Source organism: Rana temporaria, chromosome 12, assembly GCF_905171775.1.
Source record: "Rana temporaria chromosome 12, aRanTem1.1, whole genome shotgun sequence".
Lineage (NCBI taxonomy): Eukaryota > Metazoa > Chordata > Amphibia > Anura > Ranidae > Rana > Rana temporaria.
In genome coordinates this window covers 3,784,517-3,810,921 of record NC_053500.1, presented here as the reverse complement: position 1 = coordinate 3,810,921, position 26,405 = coordinate 3,784,517, and the positions used below count along the sequence as shown (strand labels likewise).

At 48.6% G+C, this 26,405-nt stretch overlaps 1 protein-coding gene across 3 annotated transcripts in view; it reads right to left on the bottom strand.

Annotated features, from left to right (window-relative positions):
• Positions 1–26,405, bottom strand: part of SULF2 (sulfatase 2) — a 101,655-nt gene that overhangs the window by 3,608 nt on the left and 71,642 nt on the right. For all 3 annotated transcript variants that reach the window (XM_040331277.1, XM_040331276.1, XM_040331278.1), the window contains exons 6-18: positions 21,979–22,129; positions 20,043–20,218; positions 18,921–19,049; positions 17,947–18,003; positions 16,880–17,009; positions 14,638–14,842; positions 7,509–7,734; positions 5,979–6,075; positions 5,621–5,715; positions 4,022–4,081; positions 2,932–3,101; positions 2,438–2,580; positions 478–601 (exon numbers count right to left, since the gene is read on the bottom strand). In XM_040331277.1, the coding sequence (XP_040187211.1) occupies positions 478–601; positions 2,438–2,580; positions 2,932–3,101; positions 4,022–4,081; positions 5,621–5,715; positions 5,979–6,075; positions 7,509–7,734; positions 14,638–14,842; positions 16,880–17,009; positions 17,947–18,003; positions 18,921–19,049; positions 20,043–20,218; positions 21,979–22,129 (1,763 nt within the window). The remainder of the gene's footprint in view (positions 1–477; positions 602–2,437; positions 2,581–2,931; positions 3,102–4,021; positions 4,082–5,620; positions 5,716–5,978; positions 6,076–7,508; positions 7,735–14,637; positions 14,843–16,879; positions 17,010–17,946; positions 18,004–18,920; positions 19,050–20,042; positions 20,219–21,978; positions 22,130–26,405) is intronic.

Below are 26,405 nucleotides of genomic sequence, written 5' to 3'. Positions count from 1 at the left end.
AACAACCAGCTGGGATCCGTCCTGGAACCCAACTCCGAGGGACTTATTAACAACAACCAGCCGAGATCCGTACCGGAAACCCAACTCTGAGGGACTTATTAACAACAACCAGCCGGGATCCGTACCGGAACCCAACTCTGAGGGACTTAACAACAACCAGCCGGGATCCGTACCGGAAACCCAACTCCGAGGGACTTATTAACAACAACCAGCCGGGATCCGTACCGGAACCCAACTCTGAGGGACTTAACAACAACCAGCCGGGATCCGTACCGGAACCCAACTCCGAGGGACTTATTAACAACAACCAGCTGGGATCCTTCCTGGAAACCCAACTCCGAGGGACTTATTAACATGTGTTCAAAGGAGGAGGAGTATGGCCATACACAGTTATACAGCAAAGCATATGAGCGCTGAGCTCCGCTCACTCCAAAAGCAGGAAAAGGGCAATTAAAATATAAAAAAAAGTAGATATACCGAGATCCAGACTGCGCGTCCGCGGGTTACACTGGCGGGAACCCTTACAGCTTCGCAGCTCCATTAGCTGGACGTGTAACTGATTGAGGAAGTCTCTGCCCAGAGTGTTCACCGCGTTTATCAACTGAGGAGAAAAGAGAACGCCAAATCCACATCACTTCAAACATTCACTGCAGAAATCCCACCACCCCCTCCCCCTCCCCCCATTGCAGGAAAGAGCGCAACAAGTTCCTTCCTAGATGTACAATCTAAAATAAAATGTATTAAAGCGGAGGTCCACACAAATTAATAAGTTCGTCTTAATCCCATCTTTGCTTTTTGGGTTGTTTGTTTACCTTGCTAGCAGTCTTTATAGGGGGTACTTCCTGTCTCTGACCCCCCGCGGGAGTAGGCGTGTATCTTATTCCTCCTGGGAGCCAATCATCAGCATTCCCAGGAGTCAGTGCGGATCGCCGCCGCAAAATTTGAAGTGACGCCGGTCACGTGGTGAGGGAGTATCGAAATATATATGTACCGTATTTGCCGGTGTATAAGGCGACTGGGCGTATAAGACGACCCCCTAATTTTACAGTTTAAGATTTTTTGCCTGTACAAGACGACCCCCCTCCCGAGGCTTCCAACGCTTCATATTTCTTCCTTCTGGAGCCATATTCTTCTTCATTCTTGCTGAAGCTGGAGCCATATTCTTCTTGCTGGAGCCAATCACAGCGAGCGATGTATTCTATTAATGAATACAAAGCCTGCTTGGATTGGCAGAGGCTGTAACGTCATCAGTCCACGCCTCTCTGACTCTCAAAGCCAATCCGAGCAGCCTACTGTATGTAGCCTGCTCAGATTGGCAGAGGTTGTCACTCCAATCGAGTAGGCTCTGTATTCATACGAATACGTCGCTCAACGGGATTGGCTAAGCGGGCCGGATTCAAGAAGCAATTGCGCCTGTGTAACCATAGTTACACAGCGCAATTGCTTACTTGCCCCGGCGTAACGAATGCTCCTGATTCAGGAACCTCGTTACGCCGACTGCAGCCTAAGGCTCTTATGCCCGCATATCTTAGGCTGCATTCTTGCGATGACCGCTAGGTGGCGTTCCCGTTGTGCTCAGCGTATAGTATGCAAATTGCATACTAACGGCGATTCACAACGTTACGCGAGCCCTGCGTACGCAGTTTACGTTGTTTCCGTACGGCGGTTTTCGCGTAAGGCTGCCCCTGCTATTAGCAGGGGCAGCCAATGTTACGTATACCCATCGTTCCCGCGTCGTGAAATTTCAAATTTACGTAGTTTGCGTAAGTGATTCGTGAATGACGCCGCCATTCACGTTCACTTTGAAGCAAATGACGTCCTTGCGACGTCATTTGCCGCAATGCACGTCGGGAAAGTTTCCCGACGGAGCATGCGCTCTACGATCGGCGCGGGAACGCGCTTAATTTAAATGATTCCCGCCCCCTACGGGATCATTTAAATTGCGCGCTCTTACGCCGGGCATTTTGCCCGCGCGCCCACGCAATTTACGGAGCTACTGCTCCGTGAATCAAGGGCAGCGCAGTAAATTTGCGGGGGCGCAGGGCAAAAACGTTGCCCTACGCCTCCGTAAAAAATGCGCAATTGTACTTGAATCTAGCCCACTGTATGTAGCCAAAGCTACATACAGTATTACCGCACATCCAGCAAGCATCCAAGCAGCTGACCCGGCGTATAAGACAACCCCTGCTTTTTGGCCTTTTTTTAAAGTGTAAAAGGTAGTCTTATACGCCAACAAATACAGTATATATACACACACACACACACACACACAGGTGCAGTACACAATATGTCCACAAGGTGGCAGCAGAACACCATCTCCTTTCTACATATACTGAGCTGCTGCCACCTTGTGGTCATCATGCATTAACACAGGGCACCCAAAAGCAACCCAATGTATAACGGTAGTTGTCGGAGCCCCTCCCACAAAGCCTTTTACCTGATATGGATCCACGTTGAGATCAAAATACTCCAGGAAGCCGGTGGCAAATTCACAGAAGAGGAAGTTGTGCGTCTCGTTGATGGTCCGCAGGCACCAGTAGGTGTTGTTGTTGGCACTGGTGCAAGCACAGAATGGCCCAACTGCACAGAAAGAAAGGGACAACGACGGGCGCTGAATACTCTACTAGTGCCCCCCCTTCCCCCCCCGTTCTTTTATAGTCACAGATTACAAGACAAGAATGGAAACCAACAACCAGGACACCAAATCACGGCTCACTGATAACAAGGACTGTCCCAGCAAATCCGGGACAGTTGGCAAGTATGATGTATGTAATGCAAGATTATTGTGGGGCCCCCCCATGTACCTGGGGGGCCCCTGGGCAATGCCCAGGAGTGCCCTTGCATTAAGATGGCCCTGACTACGCCCCCCCCCCCCGTCCCATGCATTTTAAGGGGTTGTATCAATAATGAGGTACCCTAATGAGACCTTACGTGTCCAGAAGGGGGCAGTCTGCCAGTGCTGGTTGTCATGGGTGAAGCAGGTCAGTCCCGGCATACTGCAAGTGTCATTGTTCTTCAGCCTCTTCAGAAGTTTGCGCAGCTTCTTTTTGCGCCTCTGTTCCCGCAGGAGCCACATCTTGTCCTGAGATTTCAGCGATTTCCTGCAAACAAAAGCAACGGTCAGAGGGGACGGGGGAAGTACGGCCGCCCAACGGTCAGAGGGGACGGGGGAAGTACGGCCGCCCAACGGTCAGAGGGGACGGGGGAAGTACGGCCGCCCAACGGTCAGAGGGGACGGGGGAAGTACGGCCGCCCAACGGTCAAAGGGGACGGGAGAAGTACGGCCGCCCAACGGTCAGAGGGGACGGGAGAAGTACGGCCGCCCCACGGTCAGAGGGGACGGGGGAAGTTGGGCCGCCCAGCGGTCAGAGGGGACGGGGGAAGTACGGCCGCCCAGCGGTCAGAGGGGACAGGGGGAAGTACGGCCGCCCAGCGGTCAGAGGGGACAGGGGAAGTACGGCCGCCCAACGGTCAGAGGGGACGGGGGAAGTACGGCCGCCCAACGGTCAGAAGGGACGGGGGAAGTACGGCCGCCCAATGGTCAGAGGGGACGGGGGAAGTACGGCCGCCCAACGGTCAGGGGGGACGGGGGAAAGTACGGCCGCCCAACGGTCAGGGGGGACGGGGGAAGTACGGCCGCCCAACGGTCAGAAGGGACGGGGGAAGTACGGCCACCCAATGGTCAGAGGGGACGGGGGAAGTACGGCCGCCCAACGGTCAGGGGGGACGGGGGAAGTACGGCCGCCCAACGGTCAGAAGGGACGGGGGAAGTACGGCCACCCAATGGTCAGAGGGGACGGGGGAAAGTACGGCCGCCCAACGGTCAGAGGGGACAGGGAAAGTACGGCCGCCCAACGGTCAGAGGGGACGGGGGAAGTACGGCCGCCCAACGGTCAGAGGGGACGGGGGAAGTACGGCCGCCCAACGGTCAGAGGGGACGGGGGGGAAGTATGGCCGCAGAAAGCTTGCAGACAGCTTTTCTCCACTCCTCCCCCCCCACCTGATCAATGAGGTTACTCACTTGAAGGGATGCATCATGGGATCCGTACTCTTCAGCTTCCCGTTCTTATGTTTGATGTAACTGCAGGAAATGAACAATTGCAGTCATTGTATGGGTGACACAGGACTGAGACCTACCAGCGCGATTAAGTTCGCATTTGTTGCGCTATATAAGTTTCTCACTCACTCATCCAGTGCCAGCTAATCGGGGGGGGGGGGGGGTGTCCAGGAACCCTCAGGGGTTGTACCCTTCATGGTGGAGGAGGGGACACTTATTTCAGAATAATAAATGGCAGACAAGACTTATCACCGCAGTTCTTTGGTTTCCTGAATCCCACGGGAACAGTGTATTCTGCCAGTAGATCCATTATAACCCCATTTCCTGTAACAGGGTGACAACTCTGCTCCTTTGCAGTGAAATTACACAGCCGTGTTGTCACCCTGTGGACAGGGGAGGCCCTGTTGGGGTTTTTAAGAGACAAACAAAGACCAACTTTAAAAGTGTAATTTGACATTCAGCTCTTTTCCAAAAAAACTTCCGAAGCGATTCCACATCATCTGTATATTACATTGCAGAGCTCCTCCTCCATCAAATGCTGCACCTCCTCCTCATTACACATGCAGTTTGTGGGGGGGAGGGGGGGGGCTCTCCACAAAAACCGCTGGCCCCTTCCCATCCCTCAATGCCATTTGTAGGATGGGTTGGACACCACAATTGTGCGCCCCCTGGTGGTGGCTCCATGCCATTCAAACTGTGCACTCCTTCACCTGTAGCCACTACTGAGCTGGGCACCGCAATAGTGCGCCCCCCAGCAGTGGCCGCTACTGAGCTGGGCACCGCAATAGTGCGCCCCCCAGCAGTGGCCGCTACTGAGCTGGGTACAGAAATAGTGCGCCCCCTAGCAGTGGCCGCTACTGAGCTGGGCACCGCAATAGTGCGCCCCCTAGCAGTGGCCGCTGCTGGGCTGGGCACCGCAATAGGGCGCCCCCTAGCAGTGGCCGCTACTGAGCTGGGCACCGCAATAGTGCGCCCCCCAGCAGTGGCCGCTACTGAGCTGGGCACCGCAATAGTGCGCCCCCCAGCAGTGGCCGCTACTGAGCTGGGCACAGAAATAGTGCGCCCCCTAGCAGTGGCCGCTGCTGGGCACCGCAATAGTGCGCCCCCTAGCAGTGGCCGCTACTGAGCTGGGCACCGCAATAGTGCGCCCCCTAGCAGTGGCCGCTACTGATTGGGCACCGCAATAGTGCGCCCCTAGCAGTGGCCGCTACTGAGCTGGGCACCGCAATAGTGCGCCCCCTAGCAGTGGCCGCTACTGAGCTGGGCACCGCAATAGTGCGCCCCCTAGCAGTGGCCGCTACTGAGCTGGGCACCGCAATAGTGCGCCCCCTAGCAGTGGCCGCTACTGAGCTGGGCACCGCAATAGGGCGCCCCCTAGCAGTGGCCGCTACTGAGCTGATCTTGAGAAGGAGAGAGTGCAATGCGAATTCTGTGATCAGGCACACCAGACCTGTATCTCCTGAGGAAACGTGTGCGCCAAATCCTCTATATATATATATAAAAAAAACACGTTGCCACATTGCATCCACACGGGTGCCGACAACCTACCTGGGACAGACCTACCTGATCTTGCTGCAGTCACAGTCCTCCGGCCTCTTCTTTTTCAGGTGACCTCTGACCTCTCGCAGGTTCTTTATTTTATTCTGCAACGTCTCGATCTAAAAAGAAGACATCAGAGTGCGAGTCAATAAAGCGGAACTAAACCCTCCAAGGAAGCTGCTTCTGTTTGATCTGCAATTGCCACGGCAATGCACATGTGATCAGTTATGGTTGAGCTGAGAGCACAACCAATGTGAGAGAGTTATTCCCGGCGTGTCTTGAATGTAACTGTTTTTTGAAACTGCAAAATCGTTGGGTCTAGTTCCGCTTTAATGTTGGTGAGCCAGGTCAGTATCCCCGCCCCCCGTGTGCGCACACTTACCTCGTGGTCGATGTGGAGTTTGTGATCCTTCCAGGCCTGCAGAGACTTGTACAGATCCAGATCACACTGCACCGTGTTGTTGGCCAAGATGTGACACCTGAGAGGGGGGAGAGATCAGAGAGAACCGGCGGTTTATCATCACAACTCCCCCAATGCAGATCCAAGGCTCACCACGGACCCGATATTTAGAAATTGGGGCGGCCGATGGCAGATATATGCTGCCAATTTTTGTGGCCGATAAAAAAAACCTCACCCACTCCACCCCTTCCTGCTTACTCCTGTCACTCTAGCACAAACTTGATGTCCTCAGTACAGATGGCACTGGTTTGGAACTGGCAGGTGGCACTGGTTTATAACTGGCAGGTGGCACTGGTTTACAACTGGCAGGTGGCACTGGTTTACAACTGGCAGGTGGCACTGGTTTATAACTGGCAGGTGGCACTGGTTTACAACTGGCAGGTGGCACTGGTTTACAACTGGCAGGTGGCACTGGTTTACAACTGGCAGGTGGCACTGGTTTACAACTGGCAGGTGGCACTGGTTTACAACTGGCAGGTGGCACTGGTTTACAACTGGCAGGTGGCACTGGTTAACAACTGGCAGGTGGCACTGGTTAACAACTGGCAGGTGGCACTGGTTTACAACTGGCAGGTGGCACTGGTTTATAACTGGCGGGTGGCACTGGTTTATAACTGGCGGGTGGCACTGGTTTATAACTGGCAGGTGGCACTGGTTAACAACTGGCAGGTGGCACTGGTTAACAACTGGCAGGTGGCACTGGCAGGTGGCACTGGTTTGGAACTGACAGATGGCACTGGCAGGTCGCACTGGTTTGGAACTGACAGGTGGCACTATTGGCACTGGCAGATGGAACTAGCAGGTGGCATTGGTGTGGAACTGACAGATGGCACTGATTGGCGGTGGCACTGGTTTGGAACTGACAGATGGCACTATTGGCACTGGCAGGCTGTACCGACAGATGGCACTGATTGGCACTAGCAGGTGGCACTGGTTTGGGACAGATGGCACCGATTGGCAGTGGCACCGGCAATTGGAACTGGTTGGCAATGGCAGGTGGCACTGATTGGCGGTGGAACTGGCTGGCAGTAGTGGGTGACACTGACAGATGGCACTGATTGGCGGTGACACTGACAGATGGCACTGGTTGGCGGTGGCACTGGCGGGTTTCACACTAAGCCAAGTGTAACTGCAACTGTGTGAAACTAAGAGAGGAGAGAGAGGAGCTGTCGGCTCAATGTCGGGGGTGGGGTCTACACCAGCGCAGTAACCATAGAAGGCTTTACAAAACCGGAGCAAATATCTGGAGAAGTTGTGCCTGGCAACCAATCAGCTTCTCCCGTCAGCTTGCTCAGGAAAGCTTTGAAAATGAAACCTAGAAGCTGATTGGTTGCCATGCACAGCTGCCCCATTCTTAGTAAATTCCCCACCATAGAAGGTGAGTATAATGGGAGGTTCTGCACTCGGAGTCTCGCGGGGTAGAATGACCGCCATCCCCCCCCGATGTCTCACCGGTGTGTCACTTTCAGAGCGCTGGGCACCACCACCAGCTCGTTGGTGAGACTCCCCGTCCCGCTGAAATCCTCGTCGTCCTCGGGGTCGGCCATCTGACGCTTGGTGAAGTTTCTCTTGGTCACCGGCTGGTACTCCTGCTCCAACGCCATGTTGAAGATCTCCCCGCCCACTTCCACGGTCACCGAGCGAGCCGAGCGGTTCCGGAGATAGCCGGCCTTGTACTCTGCAAGACGGGGGAGGGAGAGCGTTCAATATAAAGAATAGACCGCGAGCGATCGACACAGAGGTCTCCCCCCCATACTTCATTCACAAAGCTCCGCAATTCACATAGTCAAATATATCTAAAGCAGTCTATATACAGAGCATCCGGGAAGTATTCACAGCGCTTCACTTTTTCCACATTTTGTTATGTTACGGCCCCATTCCAAAATGGATTAAAAATTCATTATTTTCCTCAAAATTCTACAAACAATCCCCCAAAATGACAACGTGAGAGTTTGTTTGAAATCTTTGCAAATTTATTAAAATGTAAAAACGAAAAAAAAAAATCCCACGTACACACGTATCACAGGCTCCTCCCACGTGCACACGTATCACAGGCTCCTCCCACGTGCACACGTATCACAGGCTCCCCCCACGTGCACACGTATCACAGGCTCCCCCCACGTGCACACGTATCACAGGCTCCCCCCACGTGCACACGTATCACAGGCTCCCCCCACGTGCACACGTATCACAGGCTCCCCCCCACGTGCACACGTATCACAGGCTCCCCCCCACGTGCACACGTATCACAGGCTCCCCCCCACGTGCACACGTATCACAGGCTCCCCCCCACGTGCACACGTATCACAGGCCCCCCCCCACGTGCACACGTATCACAGGCTCCCCCCCACGTGCACACGTATCACAGGCTCCCCCCCTCGTGCACACGTATCACAGGCTCCCCCCACGTGCACACGTATCACAGGCTCCCCCCACGTGCACACGTATCACAGGCTCCTCCCACGTGCACACGTATCACAGGCTCCTCCCACGTACACACATCACAGGCTCCTCCCACGTACACACGTATCACAGGCTCCTCTCATGTACACAAGTCCTTACAGGAACCATCTTGATAGCCGGAACCATATTGTCAGATCACCGGAACCAGGAACACCCCAAAAGCGACAACATGAACCCACAGCACAGCCAACGCTGAGGCAAAGGCTCCAAATTTAAACAGATTAACCTGATCAGAGTCACTTAACTCTCTGACCCCCCTCTAAATTTACACTAGCACCAGTTCTGAAAAGTAACCAGGCACTACATGTGTATAAGGCAGTAGTGTGATCCAGGGGGAGGGGGGCAAAGAGCTGGAGCATTGTGTGTATAAGGCAGCAGTGTAATCGAGGGGGAGGGGGGCAGAGAGCCAGAGCATTGTGTGTATAAGGCAGCAGTGTGATGCAGATTGCGGGGGGCAGAGAGCTTGAGCATTGTGTGTATAAGGCCGCAGTGTGATCCAGGGTGGGGGGGACATAGAGACAGAGCATTGTGTGTATAAGGCAGCAGTGTGATGCAGATTGCGGGGGGCAGAGAGAACGAGTATTGTGTGTATAAGGCAGCAGTGTGATCCAGGGGGACGGGGGCAGAGAGCTGGAGCATTGTGTGTATAAGGCTGCAGTGTGATCCAGGGTGGTGGGGAGACAGAGAGCCGGAGCATTGTGTGTATAAGGCAGCAGTGTGATGCAGATTGCGGGGGGCAGAGAGCTGGATCATTGTGTGTATAAGGCAGCAGTGTGATCCAGGGGGAGGGGGGCAGAGAGCTGGAGCATTGTGTGTATAAGGCCGCAGTGTGATTCAGGGGGAGGGGGGCAGAGAGCCAGAGCATTGTGTGTGTATAAGGCAGCAGTGTGATGCAGAGTGCGGGGGCAGAGAGCTGGAGCATTGTGTGTATAAGGCAGCAGTGTGATCCAGGGGGAGGGAGGGGGCATAGAGTCGGAGCATTGTGTGTATAAGGCAGCAGTGTGATCCAGGGGGAGGGAGGGGGGCAGGGAGCCGGAGCATTGTGTGTATAAGGCAGCAGTGTGATCCAGGGGGAGGGAGGGGGGCATAGAGCCGGAGCATTGTGTGTATAAGGCAGCAGTGTGATCCAGGGGGAGGGAGGGGGGGCAGAGAGCCGGAGCATTGTGTGTATAAGGTATGTAGAATTGATGGTCGCGATTCACAGCATTTAAAATTGTGAGTTTATTGGTCCGTGAGGTCCCAAAAGGTTGGCGGCAGCTGGTGAGGAGCAGCAATACAGGAAGACAAGGGGAAGATTTAGGATGGCACACCGCCATGTGCTACTACTTTCATCAGTTTGTCACAAGAAGAGCCCATTAAGAAGGGATATAGAAATGGTACAACGCGTATCCGTTGTTAATCCTTCCTATTTTACAGCTCAGAATATACAAACTCTACAAACAGATCAGATCCCTCTGCTCGCCTATTATAGATGGGTTAGGTGTGCACAAAAAAAAGCCTCGTCAGCAACAAAAATACACGCAGCACATACCACAAAAAAACAAACCCATAAATCTGAAAGATGCCTCTTTTTTTTTCGGGATCCCATCACCATGCCGGCATTACAGCCAAACCTCCACAAGATGGCGCCAGAACACCACCAATCCCCCAAAAACCAGCTGCAATGTCGATCGTTTAGCATTAAATACACTTTTGACAAATCATAAAAAACGGTCTTCAAAAAGAAATGCTCTTCAATCCTCTCCTAATCTCTCCGAATGATCCGCGCTGTCCTCGTTCACCTCCGTCTTATTGTCATTCCCTCTTCACGCCGCAAATTGCGTTCCCTCTCAGTGAGCGCCGCTAATGACTGAAGAGGGCGATTTAAATACGAATCTACGCGCTTCACTGCCGCCAGGCTGCTAAATATCCAATTAGTCTATTATTCCGTCCTTCATTTTCCCCCCAGCAAAAACAAATCCCACGTCTATTGGTATGGAGGTCCTGTCAAGCCGGGTGTGCGGCGGGTGAGGGGGGGGGGTGTCGACTATAAGTATTGGGACACCAAAAGGTACATAAAGACATGGGGGGAGATTCAGATAGAGATACGACGGCGTATCTCCTGATACGCCGTCGTATCTCTGAGATCCGACGGTCGGATCTATGCGACTGATTCATATGAATCAGTTACGCATAGATCTCCCTTAGATCCGACAGGTGTAAGTGACTTACACCGTCGGATCTTAGGCTGCAATCTCCCGCCGGCCGCTAGGTGGCGCTTCGTTTTTTTACGCGACGAATATGCAAATGAGGAGATCCGCCGATTCAGAAACGAAGCCCGCCCGTCGCTTTTTTTTTTACGTCGTTTGCGTTCGGCTTTTTCCGGCGTATGGTTACTCCTGCTATATGAGACGTATCCAATGTTAAATATGGCCGTCGTTCCCGCGCCGAGTTTTGAATCTTTACGTCGTTTGTGCAAGTCGGTCGCGAATACGGACGGACGTAATTTACGTTCACGCCGAAACCAATGACGTCCTAGCGACGTCATTGGGAGCAATGCGCGCCGGGAAAATTTGCGGACGGCGCATGCGCATTTAAATCGGCGCGGGGACGCGCCTGATTTAAATACTACACTCCCCCTAGACGCAGAATTTGAATTCCGCCGGGGGAGTTACGATCCGCCGGCGCAAGTTTCGAGGTAAGTGCTTTCTGAATACTGCACTAGCCTCTCAAATTTGCGCCGGCGGATCGTAAATCAAACCCCCCTTTCACCAAATGATTTGGACCAGTGTGTGGCAGAGGGTCCCCTATATACCTGCGGTCACGGTGTGCGATACGGCGCTCCATGTACCGAAGAGGCGTACAGAGTCCGATGTATGCCCTCTCATACGTGCAAAACGCCAAATCCAACCCTCTCGTTGTGCCCGCAAGTAAACGAGACCTCATCGGCCGCTGCAGGCGACACAGACAGTCCTCCGCCCAGCCCCCACCCCCTCCATGATATCTAAAACAGGATCGTTTTTCATCTCCCGTCTTCTGAGAAGGAAATATTTCCAATCCGGACCCGGCAGGGGTGGCCGACGCGTTTCCCGTGTCGCTAAGCTGAGAGGGAGGTTTTTTATTTTCCAGAGCCGTCGCTGTGGAAAGTCATTTAGCGGATTTACGGCCCCTCTCGGCGGGAATTGGGCGTCTCACGAGGTGACGAGACCGCGGTAACTTTACTGCCGGGGGCTCTGGAAAACTCGCCGCGCCAGCCAAGCGACGCCGAGAAATGCTAAAGCTTCTCGGAGGGGCATTAACACCACATTACAGGAGAGAAAAAAAAAACATGAAGGATGGCGGAAATTTTCCAGGAGAGAAGAAGATGAAAGAGCGGCTGCATTAGGCAAACGTCTTAAAGAAGAACTCCGGGGGAACACGAGAAAAAAAAAATCAAGGAAAATAGTATAAAAACACAAATTATATACATTATATATATAATATTTTACCCACCAAAGGATTCAGATTTTCATCCACCCAGTCCTGACATTTACACAGCTGTGCTGCACAGCCTGGCAGGGCAGGAGATGATGGCATTTTGACCACTTCCTCTGAGCACAAGCCATCCCGGACGAGCCCCCAGATTGTGACTGGACAGTGAAAGATGAAGAGCTCATCTTTCTGTCCTCCTAGCAACATGCAGTTAACACATGATTTTTCCCCGCAGTACCTTTTTCCTGCCGCTAGATGTCCTCAGTCTGATGGCATTTCGCCCACTTCCTCTGAGCACAGGTCATCCCGGACGAGCCCCCAGCCTGTGACTGGACAGCGAAAGGAGAAGCAGCTCATGCGGTTAGGACACTTCCTCTGAGCACAGGTCATCCCGGACGAGCCCCCAGATTGTGACTGGACAGCGAAAGGAGAAGCAGCACAGTGATGAGGTCATCTTTCTGTCACTCTGCTGTATCCTCCTATCATGCCTAAATGATTGGCTCATTTTGCTACTTCTTCCTTCCCTAGTCTGGGGAACATGCAGTTAGCACATGATTTTCCCCGCAGGAACCTTTTTCCTGCCGCTAGATGTCCTCAGTCTGATGGCATTTCACCCAATTCCTCTGAGCAAAGGCCATTCCGGACGAGACCCCAGATTGTGACTGGACAGCGAAAGGAGAAGCAGCTCATCTTTCTGTCACTCTGCTCTATCCTCCTATCATGCCCAATTGGCTCCTTGTGCTGCTTCTTCCCTCCCCATTCTGGGCTCTGCTGTATGGGGGACTACAAAAAGCTTGTATTTAAATGCATTTAATCAATCAGCGCTGCATTACTTTGTGTTTTTTTATATATATATATCTGCCCGGAGTTTTATAATGCTCAATACTAGCTGCAAGTAGAAATCAGCACACAGATCTGTACAACAATCCACACTGGAGAAGTTTGGTTGGCTGCAGAGTATTGCTCCATCATTACAGGGAAGGGAGAGACAACCTTACCCTGTGTTTGCTGCCCCATGTGTCTTCAATTGATGGTCAAGGGGAAGGTTTGGGGTGGGAAGCTTGGGGGCGGGAAGCTTGGGGGCGGGGGTTGCGAATCTCCACCCCACATTTTCCAATCTCCTCTGTGGTCGGCTCCATCCCATTCAGATAACACAGCGGATGGACGAAACATTCCCAGATGGGGGGGGGGGGGAATCTCGGTCTCCGATACAAAAACTATAAAGAGGACCTGTCCTCATCGTCGCCTTCTATATCCTCATAATGAAGTACAGCCGGTCAGCGATGATGTCATACAACCCAGGTGACATCAGACTTATCAATGCTCCAGAGTTATAGATTTCCCAGATTTATCATAAAACACATAACATCTCTTATCTAAATGTATAATTAGTGTGAGACTGTGGGGGGAGGGGACATTAGAGTGTAAGCTCCTCTGGTACAGAGACTGATGTGACTGGGGGGGGGGGGGACATTAGAGTGTAAGCTCCTCTGGTACAGAGACAGATGTGATTGGTTCTCTGTACAGCACCACGGAATATGTCAGAGCTATATAAATGCATAATAATAATAATAATAATAATAATAGTGTATGACTGTGGGAGGACAATTGAGTGCAAGCTCCTCTGGTACAAAGACACACTATTATTATTATACATGTATATAGCTCTGACATATACCGCAGCGCTGCACAGAGATCACTGAGCCAGTCACATCAGTCTCTTGGGGGGACATTAGAGTGTAAGCTCCTCTGGTACAGAGACTGATGGGATTGGCTCAGTGTCCTCTGTACAGCACTGCGGTATATGGCAGAGCTATATAACTGTATAATAATAGTGGGGGACATTAGAGTGCAAGCTCCTGTGGTACAGACCTTGCTCGTGTAGTTTGCACAGCGCTGTGGAATACGCCAAGACCATAAACATAATGGGGAAGATCCACAAAGATCTGCCCCGGCGCAGTGTATCTGAGATACGCTACGCCGCCGTAACTTACTTTTTTTGGTTTGAACCCTGAAAGAATTCTAATTCAAATTGGCGAGTAGGGGGCGAGTTTCATTTAAATGGAGCGCGTCCCCGCGCCGAACGAACTGCGCATGCGCCGTCCCTAAATTTCCCGCCGTGCATTGCGCTAAATGACTTTGCAAGGACGTCATTGTTTTGACGTGGACGTAAATTACGCCCAGCCCGATTCGCGGAGGACTTACGCAAACTAAATATTTTTTTTTTAATTATACGCGGGAACGACGGCCATACTTAACATTGAGTACGCCACCAAACAGCAGCTTTAACTATACGCCGAAAAAAGCCGACTAGAGACGACGTAAAAGAATGCGACGGCCGCTCGTACGTTCGTGGATCGTCGGAAATAGCTTATTTGCATACTCGACGCGGAAAACGACGGGAACGCCACCCAGCGGACGCCGAATTATTGCATCTTAGATCCGAAGGCGTACGAAGCCGTACGCCTGTCGGATCGAACCCAGATGCCGTCGTATCTTGTTTTGAGGATTCAAACTAAAGATACGACTCGGGAATTTTGAAGATACACCGGCGTACTCGCTTTGTGGGTCTGCCCCAAAAAATACAGAAATATCCCCCCACACTCCCGATCGGGGAGAGATATAGAATTAGTATAGACTGTTAGAGAATATCGGGGGAGATACTGACTTTTCTTGGTGAGAAGTTTCTTGCGGCGGCCCAGCGGGGTCATCTTATAGGTGATCGGCTCGCAGTTGCACTCGTCGCTGGTGTAGTAGTTGCTCATCAAGTTGGGGGATTTATTGACACTGCTGGGGGCAGCCGACAGACTCGCCATCCCTTTACACTTGTGCAATCGCAGCTTTCCTGACGCATCCTCAACGCACTGCCATTTCTACGGAGGGAAAATTCCAGATGTGAAACCCAAAGTGCAAGTTCTCATCACCGCGCTCCAACCAACCGATAAACCCCCCCCCCCCCCACTAAAAAAAATAAGGAAGACCTTGGTATTTATTCACAAGGTAGTTAACTACCCATTTATGTCGTTGAGACTTCTCAATATCAATCATTAACAGACACCCCCCCAAACATTTGGAGGCAACTGTCGGCTGTCAAAATGACAGCTCTAGTAGCTATTGCACCCACTGCTGTAAAAAAAAAAAAAAAAAAAAGACCCTCTGAGAATTTATTATCATTCAGATACAGAGTATCGTTGTTACTGTTTTTCATTACTTTTGTATTTTCTCCATTTCATTCATCTGCGCAGGATGTCTGTTAAAGCAACCTGACCGTTTAATATTGTTTACGTTTATCCGTATTGGCCCTAATTAACTTATTTTTGCCTTCGTTCCTTAGCTAGTATTTTTTATTTGTTTCCATTGTTTTGACCAATAATATTTCAAACTTATTTTTTTTTTAGTTTTGCATTTAAAAAGAAAAAACATTTTGAAAAACATTTTTTTTTTAATTTAAAAATATTTTTTTTAATGCTTTGGACCCTTTTTTTTCCTTTTTTTTAATTTCCATTGTTAAAATTTGAACTTCATTTTTAGTTTTAGTGGGGGTTTTTTTTTTGCATTAAAAAAAAAAAAAAAAAAAAAAAAACATTTTGAAAAACTTTTTAATTTAAAAATATTTTTTTTTTTTATGATTTGGACCAAAATCCTAAAAACAAACCCTCTGACAATTTATCATCATTATTCACATGCAGATACAGCGTATCGTTGTTACTGTTTTTCCATTACTTCTGTATTTTCTCCGTTTTATTTATAGTTTTCTTTTTTAGTTTTGCATAAAAAAATAATAATAAAAAAAAAAAAAAAATTTGAAAAACATTTTATTGTTTTTTATTTACATTTTTTTCTTCAGTGCTTGGGACCAAAATCATAAGTGTCATTTTAAACAGGACAAATGATAGAAAAAAAATAGATAAAAAATAAACAAAGTATAAAATATATATATATATATATATATATATATATATATATATATATATATATATATATATATATATATATATATATTTCCCATTGTTTTGACCAATAATATTTTAACGTAATTTTTAGCTTTAGTGTTTTTTTTTAGTTTTGCATTAAAAAAAACGTTTTTTATTTTATTTAAAAATGATTTTTCAATGCTTTGAACTAAAAATCAAAAAAGTGCCATTTTAAAACAGGACACATGATAGAAAAAAATAGATAAAAAATAAACAAAGTATAATATATATATATATATATATATATATATATATATATATATATATATATATATATATATATATATATATATATATATATATATATATATATATATTCCATTGTTTTGACCAATAATATTTTAACTTCATTTTTAGTGTTTCTTTAGTTTTGCATAAAAATAAAAATAATTGAAAAACATTTTATTGTTTTTTATTTACATTTTTTTCTTCAGTGCTTTGGACCAAAATCATAAGTGTCATTTTAAACAGGAAAAATGTTTATCTTCATTTTTAGTGTTTCTTTTTTTTTTTTTTTTATGCAAAACTAAAAAAGAAAACATTTTGAAAAACATTTTATTTTTTTCTATTTACATTTTTTCTTCAGTGCTTTGGACCAAAATCATAAGTGTCATTTTAACCAGGACAAATGATAGAAAAAAAAATTGATAAAAAAATAAAAAGTATAAAATATATATATATATTATAGTTTTGCATTAAAAAAAAATCTTTTTTTTTTTTTTTATTTAAAAATAATTTCTCAATGCTTTGAACTAAAAATCAAAAGTGCCATTTTAAAACAGGACAGACGATAGATGAAAATTAAATAAAAAAATATTTTAGCTCATAGCAGAAATGTAAAAGCTCCATAGGGGAGTACTGGGGGAGTTTCGTACATCAATATCGGGATCAGAACACACACACAGAGGATTGGTGAGGAGGATTGTGGGTAATCACCTGTCCCAGCTGCTCGCAGGCCGTCTGGTATTCGGCTCGTTGGCACAAGTCTTTGACCCGCTGGTATTTGGGTAGAAAGTTCTCCTCTTGGATATCCGGATTTTCCACCTCTCTCTTATGTAGCAGTTTACTAATATGTGGAGAGGAGAAGAGAAAGAACTTAGATTGGGGCTTGTGGTGGGAAGTGACCTCACCTGTCCCCGGCAACACCTGGAGGGCAGCAAATATCAGAGGTCTACATTCTGTATTGGGGACCCCCCCCCCCCCCTGACCTTCACCAACCACCTTCTGCAAAAGGTACCTGTCAAGACAACAGTTCGATTTATACTTTTCCTACCCAGTGTGTAAATCTGGAGCTCCTCCTGGGCGGGGATCACACGCCTTCCAGGGTCCTCCTCCAGGGAATACAGAGCAGTCAAAATCTCCCCAGAAGTCGTTCAGTGGGAGGGACTGGAGGGTCTTCTCACAAGATTTCTCCTGCTCTGTCCTCCTCAAGGATTTTCCCAGAAGGACGGCGACGTCACGTCCATAGATGCAGAAGCTCCTCCTGGGCGGGGATCACACGCCTTCCAGGACCCTCCTCCAGGGAATGCAGAGCAGTAAAAATCTCCCCAGAAGACGCCATTGCAATGGACTGGAGGGTCTTCTCACAAGATTTCTCCTGCTCTGCCCTCCTCAAGGATTTTCCCAGAAGGACGGTGACGTCACGTCCATAGATGCAGAAGCTCCTCCTGGGCGGGGATCACACGCCTTCCAGGACCCTCCTCCAGGGAATACAGAGCAGTCAAAATCTCCCCAGAAGTCCTTCAGTGGGAGGGACTAGTCTCAGTGGGAGGGACTGGAGGGTCTTCTCACAAGATTTCTCCTGCCCCGCCCCTCCTCAAGGATTTTCCCAGAAGGATGGTGACGTCACGTCCATAGATGCAGAAGACGGGTAAGTTTAAATCTGACGTCTCTTTTCTTTTTTTACGGGTATATTTTGTACTTACTAACATTAGGTGCTATGTAAAGGAAGGGGGGGGGGGCGGCTTTAATTATATAATAAATATGTAGAGGTCACAACTCACCCGCGCTCCACCAGGAACGAATCTCTCCACACCTTCACTTTTTTCTGCACTTGAAACCTGTATTAATGGGGGAACAATTCACAGGTTAACACTTCCAGTGACTGTACATAGATCTGCAGCCTTCCGGAACACACAGACCAACGGCCCCTTCAACTCCCCGCAGAGCCGCAGCCCCGTCGACCCACCGCAGAGCCGCAGCCCTCCTCGACCCACCGCAGAGCCACAAAACCCACCGCAGAGCCACAAAACCCCCCTCGACCCACCGCAGAGCCGCAAACCCCCCTCAACCCACCGCAGAGCCGCAGCCCCGTCGACCCACCGCAGAGCCACAACCCTCCTTGACCCACCACAGCCACAAAACCCCCCTCGACCCACCGCAGAGCCACAAAACCCCCCTCGAGCCACAAAACCCACCCTCGACCCATCGCAGAGCCACAAAACCCCCCTCGACCCACCGCAGAGCCACAAACCCCCCCTCGACCCACCGAAGAGCCGCAACCCCCCTCGACCCACCGCAGAGCCGCAACCCTCCTCGACCCACCGCAGAGCCGCAACCCTCCTCGACCCACCGCAGAGCCGCAACCCTCCTCGACCCACCGCAGAGCCACAACCCTCCTCGACCCACCGCAGAGCCACAAAACCCCCCTCGACCCACCGCAGAGCCGCAACCCTCCTCGATCCACCGCAGAGCCGCAACCCTCCTCGACCCACCGCAGAGCCACAACCCTCCTCGACCCACCGCAGAGCCACAAAACCCCCCTCGACCCACCGCAGAGCCACAAAACCCCCCTCGACCCACAGCAGAGCCGCAACCCCCCTCGACCCACCACAGAGCCGCAACCCCCCCTCGACCCACCGCAGAGCCGCAACCCCCCTCGACCCACTGCAGAGCCGCAAGCCCCCCTCAACCCACCGCAGAGCCGCAAACCCCCCTCAACCCACCGCAGAGCAACAAAACCCCCCTCCCTCCTCACCTGTTCACGGGCTTCTCCGTGTCCAGCAGTTTCAGGATGGATTTTCCATCCATTTCTGGGGGAATGTCCAACCCGGCGATGTCCAGGATGGTCGGGGCCAGGTCAATGTTCAACACGATGTGCGGATTGCTGCAGACAGGAGGAGGGGAAAAAATGGCGGTCACCGAGGGGACAAACAGGAAATACATAGAGGAGAACATCTTTATATTTCCGTTACATTGTTGAGAGATTCTCCTCAGTGGGGTCATGTGACAGACAAGTTATGACTGCCGAGATAAAACTAGGAGGGCTGGTTGTTTCCGATCAGCCAGGACACAATGAAGGGCACAAGAGGTCAGTTTGGGGGGGCGTTGGGGTCCCCCCACCAAACACAAGGTCAGATTGGGGTCCCCCCACCAAACACAAGGTCAGATTGGGGTCCCCCCACCAAACAAGGCCAGATTGGGGTCCCCCCACCAAACAAGGTCAGACTGGGGTCCCCCCACCAAACACAAGGTCAGATTGGGGTCCCCCCACCAAACAAGGCCAGATTGGGGTCCCCCCACCAAACAAGGTCAGACTGGGGTCCCCCCACCAAACAAGGTCAGACTGGGGTCCCCCCACCAAACAAGGTCAGACTGGGGTCCCTGCACCAAACAAGGTCAGATTGGGGTCCCCCCACCAAACAAGGCCAGATTGCGGTCCCCCCACCAAACAAGGCCAGATTGGGGTCCCCCCACCAAACACAAGGTCAGATTGGGGTCCCCGCACCAAACAAGGTCAGACTCGGGTCCCCGCACCAAACAAGGTCAGACTCGGGTCCCCGCACCAAACAAGGTCAGACTCGGGTCCCCGCACCAAACAAGGTCAGACTGGGGTCCCCGCACCAAACAAGGTCAGATTGGGGACCCTCCCACCAAACAAGGTCAGATTGGGGTCCCCCCACCAAACAAGGTCAGACTGGGGACCCTCCCACCAAACAAGGTCAGACTAAGGTCCCCCCCACCAAACAAGGTCAGACAGGGGTCCCCACCCCACCAAACAAGGTCAATTGTGATCCCCCCACCAAACAAGAGGTCAGATTGGGGGCGTCGGGGTCCCCCACCAAACAAGAAGATTCTTTAGGGGAGTGCAAGCACTTACAGTGACCCGGCTTCCACGTTCGGCCCTCGGATATAAAAGGGAACCCGGATGTCGAATTCATATGGCATGGATTTCCCTTTCACCAATCCGAACTGTCCGATGTGATATCCGTGATCCGACGTGTAGATGATATACGTGTTATCCAGTTCCCCCGTCTCCACCAGCATGTTGTAGATCTGCAAACACAGCAACAAAAATCCCATTCATTCTGTACTCAACTGTATTGGCTCCGATCATATTGTAAAGAGCTGCGCAAACTGTTGGTGCTAAATCCTGTATTATAATAATAATAATATATAAATCCTGTATAATAATAATAATAATATATAAATCCTGTATAATAATAATAATATTATATAAATCCTGTATTATAATAATAATAATATATAAATCCTGTATAATAATAATAATATATAAATCCTGTATAATATTATAATAATAATAATAATAATAATAATAATAATAATAATAATAATAATAATAATAATATATAAATCCTGTATTATAATAAAAATAATAATAATAATAATAATAATAATAATAATATAAATCCTGTATAATAATAATATATAAATCCTGTATAATAATAATATATAAATCCTGTATAATAATAATAATAATAATAATAATAATAATAATAATATATAAATCATGTATAATATATACATCCTGTATTATTATTATTATACAGGATTTATATTATTATTATTATACAGGATTTATATATTATTATTATTATAATACAGGATTTATATATTATTATTATTATTATTATTATTATAATACAGGATTTATATATTATTATTATTATTATTATTATTATTATTATTATTATAATACAGGATTTATATATTATTATTACTATAATACAGAATGTATTTTTTATTATTATTATTATTATTATAATAAATAAATCCTGTAATATATAAATCCTGTATAATAATAATAATATATAAATCCTGTATTGTAATAATAATAATATATAAATTCTGTATAATAATAATAATAATAATAATAATAATAATAATAATACATAAATCCTGTTTTAGAACAAATATATAAATCCTGTATAATAATAAAAATAATATATAACACTACTACCAATATTATTATTAACACTACTGCTACATAATAATAATAATAATAATAATAATAATAATAATAATAATAATAATAATAATAATAATAGTGGCAGTAGTATTAGTGTTATTTGTATAATAATATACAAATAACACTAATACTACTACCATTTGTTATTATTATACAGATAACACCAATATAAACATATTATTTGTTGTGGTAGTATTCGTGTTATTTGTATTATTATCCTTATATTTATATATGTAGAAAGAACAATAATACTATTATCACTACTGCTATATTATATGAATAATATTTGTAGTAGTATTGGTGTTCTTTGTACATATATAAAGATAAAAAGGATAATAATACAAATAACACCAATACTACCACTAATAATAATAATACATTTATATTAGTGTTATTTGTAGAGTAATAATAATAATAGTGTTTGTATATTATACATATTACGCTAATACTATGCAATTAATATTATAATATAGCAGTAGTGATAATAAAAAAATGATAATATTGACAGCACTACCAATATTACCAACACTACAAATAACAAAATACTACTACAGCCAATATTGATAAAAAAAACATAACTAAAAAATAAGCAAACACACTAATACTACCAAAATAAAAAAATAAAAAACACAGAATACTAGTAATCATATTAATAATAATAATCTCAGAACTTTTACAACCAATTCTTTGTTCCATTCCACAATTGCCCGATTTAGGAAAATGAATCCAGAAAAGTCTTTCCTGTCATTGGGACACGGCGGCATTTCCTCCCCTCCCCCACTGCGGGGCCCCTCCCCTTCCCCATTGCGGGGCCCCTCCCCCATACCTGCTCCATGGAGTCCTCCACGGACATCAGGGTCTGCAGCCGCCTCCTCTGCAGCAGGTTGGTGAACTGCATGTGGATGGGCATCATGGCGCCGGTGTACCTCATGATCCAGTGCTTGTCGGGGTTCGGGGCGTAGTTGTAGCTCGGCGTTCTGCAAGAGACACATTATTTTTTTTTAATTATTTTTGTGTTGAACCCGATTGTTCCTTTCACTAACCAATCACAGGCTGCAGGAAGGACTATGCCTGTACTGAGAGGCAGCAGAGCTGTGTAAATGTCAGGACTGGATGGACAGACATGCTAATCCCATGGCAGCCTACAGACAGGAGGCCGGGTAACGTGGGGTCAGTGTGACCTTCAACGAGCCCCCCTCCCCCATCATCTACAACGCATTCCTCACGCACAGCGACATTTGAAATCAGCAATAAACATCTTGTTTTCTGGATAAAAAGACGTCTCCGAGCTCCATCAGAGTGCCCCCTTACATCAGGTGTCCCCATCAGAGCCGGCGCGATGTGTTCCTACGGCGGGACGTCTCCCGCAGGCAGCCTCGAAACGCGTAAAGCCAGAGATTTCAATGAGCGAGAAATCATTTCACATTTACATCTATTCTGCCCCAGGCAACGGCGGCGCCATCAGAAGACACGCCTCCGGGGGGGGGGGGGTGGGGATACCGTGTCACCGACAACTTCCTGACATCCAATCAGAACGTTCCCAACTTCAAACCGAAAACCAACAATTACCTTCCGCTTCCCATCAAATCACTGCGCCGATGGAAAAAGGCCGCCCAGGAAATGCTGCAGCTATGCTAGGGGGCCCCATCAGAGTCCACGTTTATCTCACGGTCCCCATCAGAGTGCCCCCTTACATCAAATGTTACCATTAGGGTGCCCCCTTACATATCAGTTATCCCCATCAGAGTGCCCCCTTACATCAGGTGTCCCCATCAGACTGCCCCCTTACATCAGGTTTACCCATCAGAGTGCCCCCTTACATCAGGTGTCCCCATCAGAGTGCCCCCTTACATCAGGTGTCCCCATCAGAGTGTCTCCTTACATCAGTGTCCTCATCAGAGTATCTCCTTACATCAGCTGTCCCCATCAGAGTGCCCCCTTACATCAGGTTTACCCATCACAGTGTCCCCTTACATCAGAGTGCCCCCTTACATCAGGTGTCCCAATCAGAGTGCCCCCATCAGACTGCCCCCTTACATCAGGTTTACCCAGAGTGTCCCCTTACATCAGAGTGCCCCCTTACATCAGGTGTCCCAATCAGAGTGCCCCCATCAGACTGCCCCCTTACATCAGGTTTACCCAGAGTGTCCCCTTACATCAGAGTGCCCCCTTACATCAGGTGTCCCAATCAGAGTGCCCCCATTAGACTGCCCCCTTACATCAGGTGTCCCAATTAGAGTGCCCCCATTAGACTGCCCCCTTACATCAGAGTGCCCCCATTAGACTGCCCCCTTACATCAGGTGTCCCCATCAGAGTCCCCCTTACATCAGGTGTCCCCATCAGAGTCCCCCTTACATCAGGTGTCCCCATATAACCTAACCCTGCTTTATACTTCACAACTCTATCCCTAATACTATTATTACTAATTAGGTGACTTCTGGCAATTGGTTCCACTAGATTTTAGTTAGGGGTTATCAGAGTTCCCCTCACACTTTTCACATATTTGTATAATTTATCATTTTCCTTCCACTTCACAATTATGTGACACTTTGTGTTGGTCCATCACATAAAATCCCAATAAAATACATTTACGTTGTTGGTTGTAATGTGACAACGTGTGGGAAATTTCAAGGGGTACGAATACTTTTTCAAGGCACCGTATATAAGTGGACTTTGGTTTTACGAAGCGCATTGAGCAGTAATTGTGTCTCCATCCAGGAATGTTACTATGAAAAACTGGACACCTGAGATAAACAGTATGTGGGGGATGGACAGAAAATTGCCAATTAGGTATACATGCACCAAATCTCCTGAGGAAGTGGACTTTAAGTGACGAAACGCGTTGAAAAAAAAAATTATGTCTCCATACGGGACTGTTTGAAAGAACACATTTTTCATGCAAGAATGAAAAATGGTAGATGGCCGATACAGAGACTAGAATAGAAGATTCCATCAATAAGCTGCAATTAAATCAGACTTTTTTTTTTAGTTGTAAGATTTTTGTAATTTTTTTTTTTTCAATAAAACGATAAAACTTTAATAACATTCAAATTCTCTTCCCTTAAATGTCCCCAATTTTACTATTCTCTCTCAAATGCAGTGGCTTACACCTAGAACTCCTCAACAGCGCGGTGCAACCTTCCTTTCCCCCTTACTGGAAGCAGCTCAGCTTGGCAACCAATCAGCTTCCACCGCCCATCTGTTCAGTTAGGCTTTGATAACGAAAGACTGATGGCGATTGGTTGCCATGGAACAAATGCTCCAGATTCCGTCTGCGCCAGATTTGATAAAGTTGAAGTGGGGCGCAGACAGCGGTGAAGGTAGAACCCCCCCCCCCAAATCTGCTTCGCCAAAACTGCGTCGCCGTATATCAAAGCCGAAAAACGCGACGCCAATAATTTGTGGTTATTGGGATTAGAAGCTTCAAAAAAAGGGGATTGGGAATTTTTACAGATATAAAATGTAAGCGGCCAGCATGGCTCGGCGGGCCAGCTTGGTGCGGCAGGCAGCATGGCGTAGCGGCCAGCATGGCTCGAGGGCGGCACACTCCCACAACCGGCAGTCACGAGCACTCGGCAGCTTGCGTCTTTTCCAGCCACCCATGTCCGAGGCTCTCCGCAATACGAGACGACGACGTTCTACGCGGATACATTTCAATAACTCCGTCTCATAAAGTGTACTGACACAGCCCGCCAACCGCCTGATCTGTATCAGATGTGGGAACGCGATACACTCCCTGTGCGCCGAGCGACGCGCCCAAGTGGACCTGTCACCGGGAATTACATTTCCTTCCATGCTTTTAGACGGATCTCTGGGATCAAATTCCCCTTCTGAGGTTTTCTACAGAGAGACAGACGATGAATCATTGTTAATCACTTCTGGATTTTTAGAACGTTAGAGAGATACCGAGATTTCAGGAAGCATCTCTGACATCTAGCCCCTCCCCCTGCGCTGCTATCAGGGTGGGCAGGAGGGGGCGACTGCCCCTGATGCAGGAAGGGGGGGGGGTGCCGCACGGTGTGTTCACGCCCCTGTCGCATTTTAGGTCTTTAAGTCTCATGGGAAAATAGGGGGGGGGGGGCAGGGCCGTCTTTAATGTTGATTGGACCCTGGGCAAAAAAATTCTTGCTCCCCCATGCAATTTCCCTCTCCACCTGCTCCGAGACATACAATAAATATCAGCTAGACTTAAAATCAGTTTACTGTATCAGATCAGGCAGTGATTGCGATTGGTTGCCAGAGGTTACAGCCCATCATTACCACTTACTGACTGGTTGCTAGAGGTTACAGCACACATTACGGCTCACTGATTAGTTGCGAGCGAAATGGGAGGGAAGGGAATAAGCGCAAGCAAGCGAAAGGGGAGGGAAGGGAAAGAGTGCAAGCAAGCAAGAGGGGAGGAAAAGAGCGACGGTCGAGAGGTGAGGAAAAGAACAAGAGCGGGAGGAATACAGCGCAAGCCAGAGGGAAGGGAAGGGAAAGTGCGCAAGCGAGCGAGAGGGGAGGGAAGGGAAAGAGCGCAAGCAAGCGAGAGGGGAGGGAAGGGAAAGAGAAAGAGGGGAGGGAAGGGAAAGAGCGCAAGCGAGAGGGGAGGTAAGGGAAAGAGCGCAAGCGAGCGAGAGGGGAGGGAAGGGAAAGAGCGCAAGCGAGCGAGAGGGGAGGGAAGGGAAAGAGCGCAAGCAAGCGAGAGGGGAGGGAAGGGAAAGAGCGCAAGCAAGCGAGAGGGGAGGGAAGGGAAAGAGCGCAAGCAAGCGAGAGGGGAGGGAAGGGAAAGAGCGCAAGCAAGCGAGAGGGGAGGGAAGGGAAAGAGCGCAAGCAAGCGAGAGGGAGGGAAGGGAAAGAGCGCAAGCAAGCGAGAGGGGAGGGAAGGGAAAGAGCGAGAGGGGAGGGAAGGGAAAGAGCGCAAGCGAGAGGGGAGGGAAGGGAAAGAGCGCAAGCGAGCGAGAGGGGAGGGAAGGGAAAGAGCGCAAGCGAGCGAGAGGGGAGGGAAGGGAAAGAGCGCAAGCGAGCGAGAGGGGAGGGAAGGGAAAGAGCGCAAGCGAGCGAGAGGGGAGGGAAGGGAAAGAGCACAAGCGAGCGAGAGGGGAGGGAAGGGAAAGAGCACAAGCGAGCGAGAGGGGAGGGAAGGGAAAGAGCGTGAGCGGAGGGAAGGGAAGGGAAAGAGCAGAAAGCGAGCGAGAGGGGAGGGAAGGGAAAGAGCTAGAGGTTACAGCACACTCTACGGCTCGCTGATTAGTTGCTAGAGGTTATAG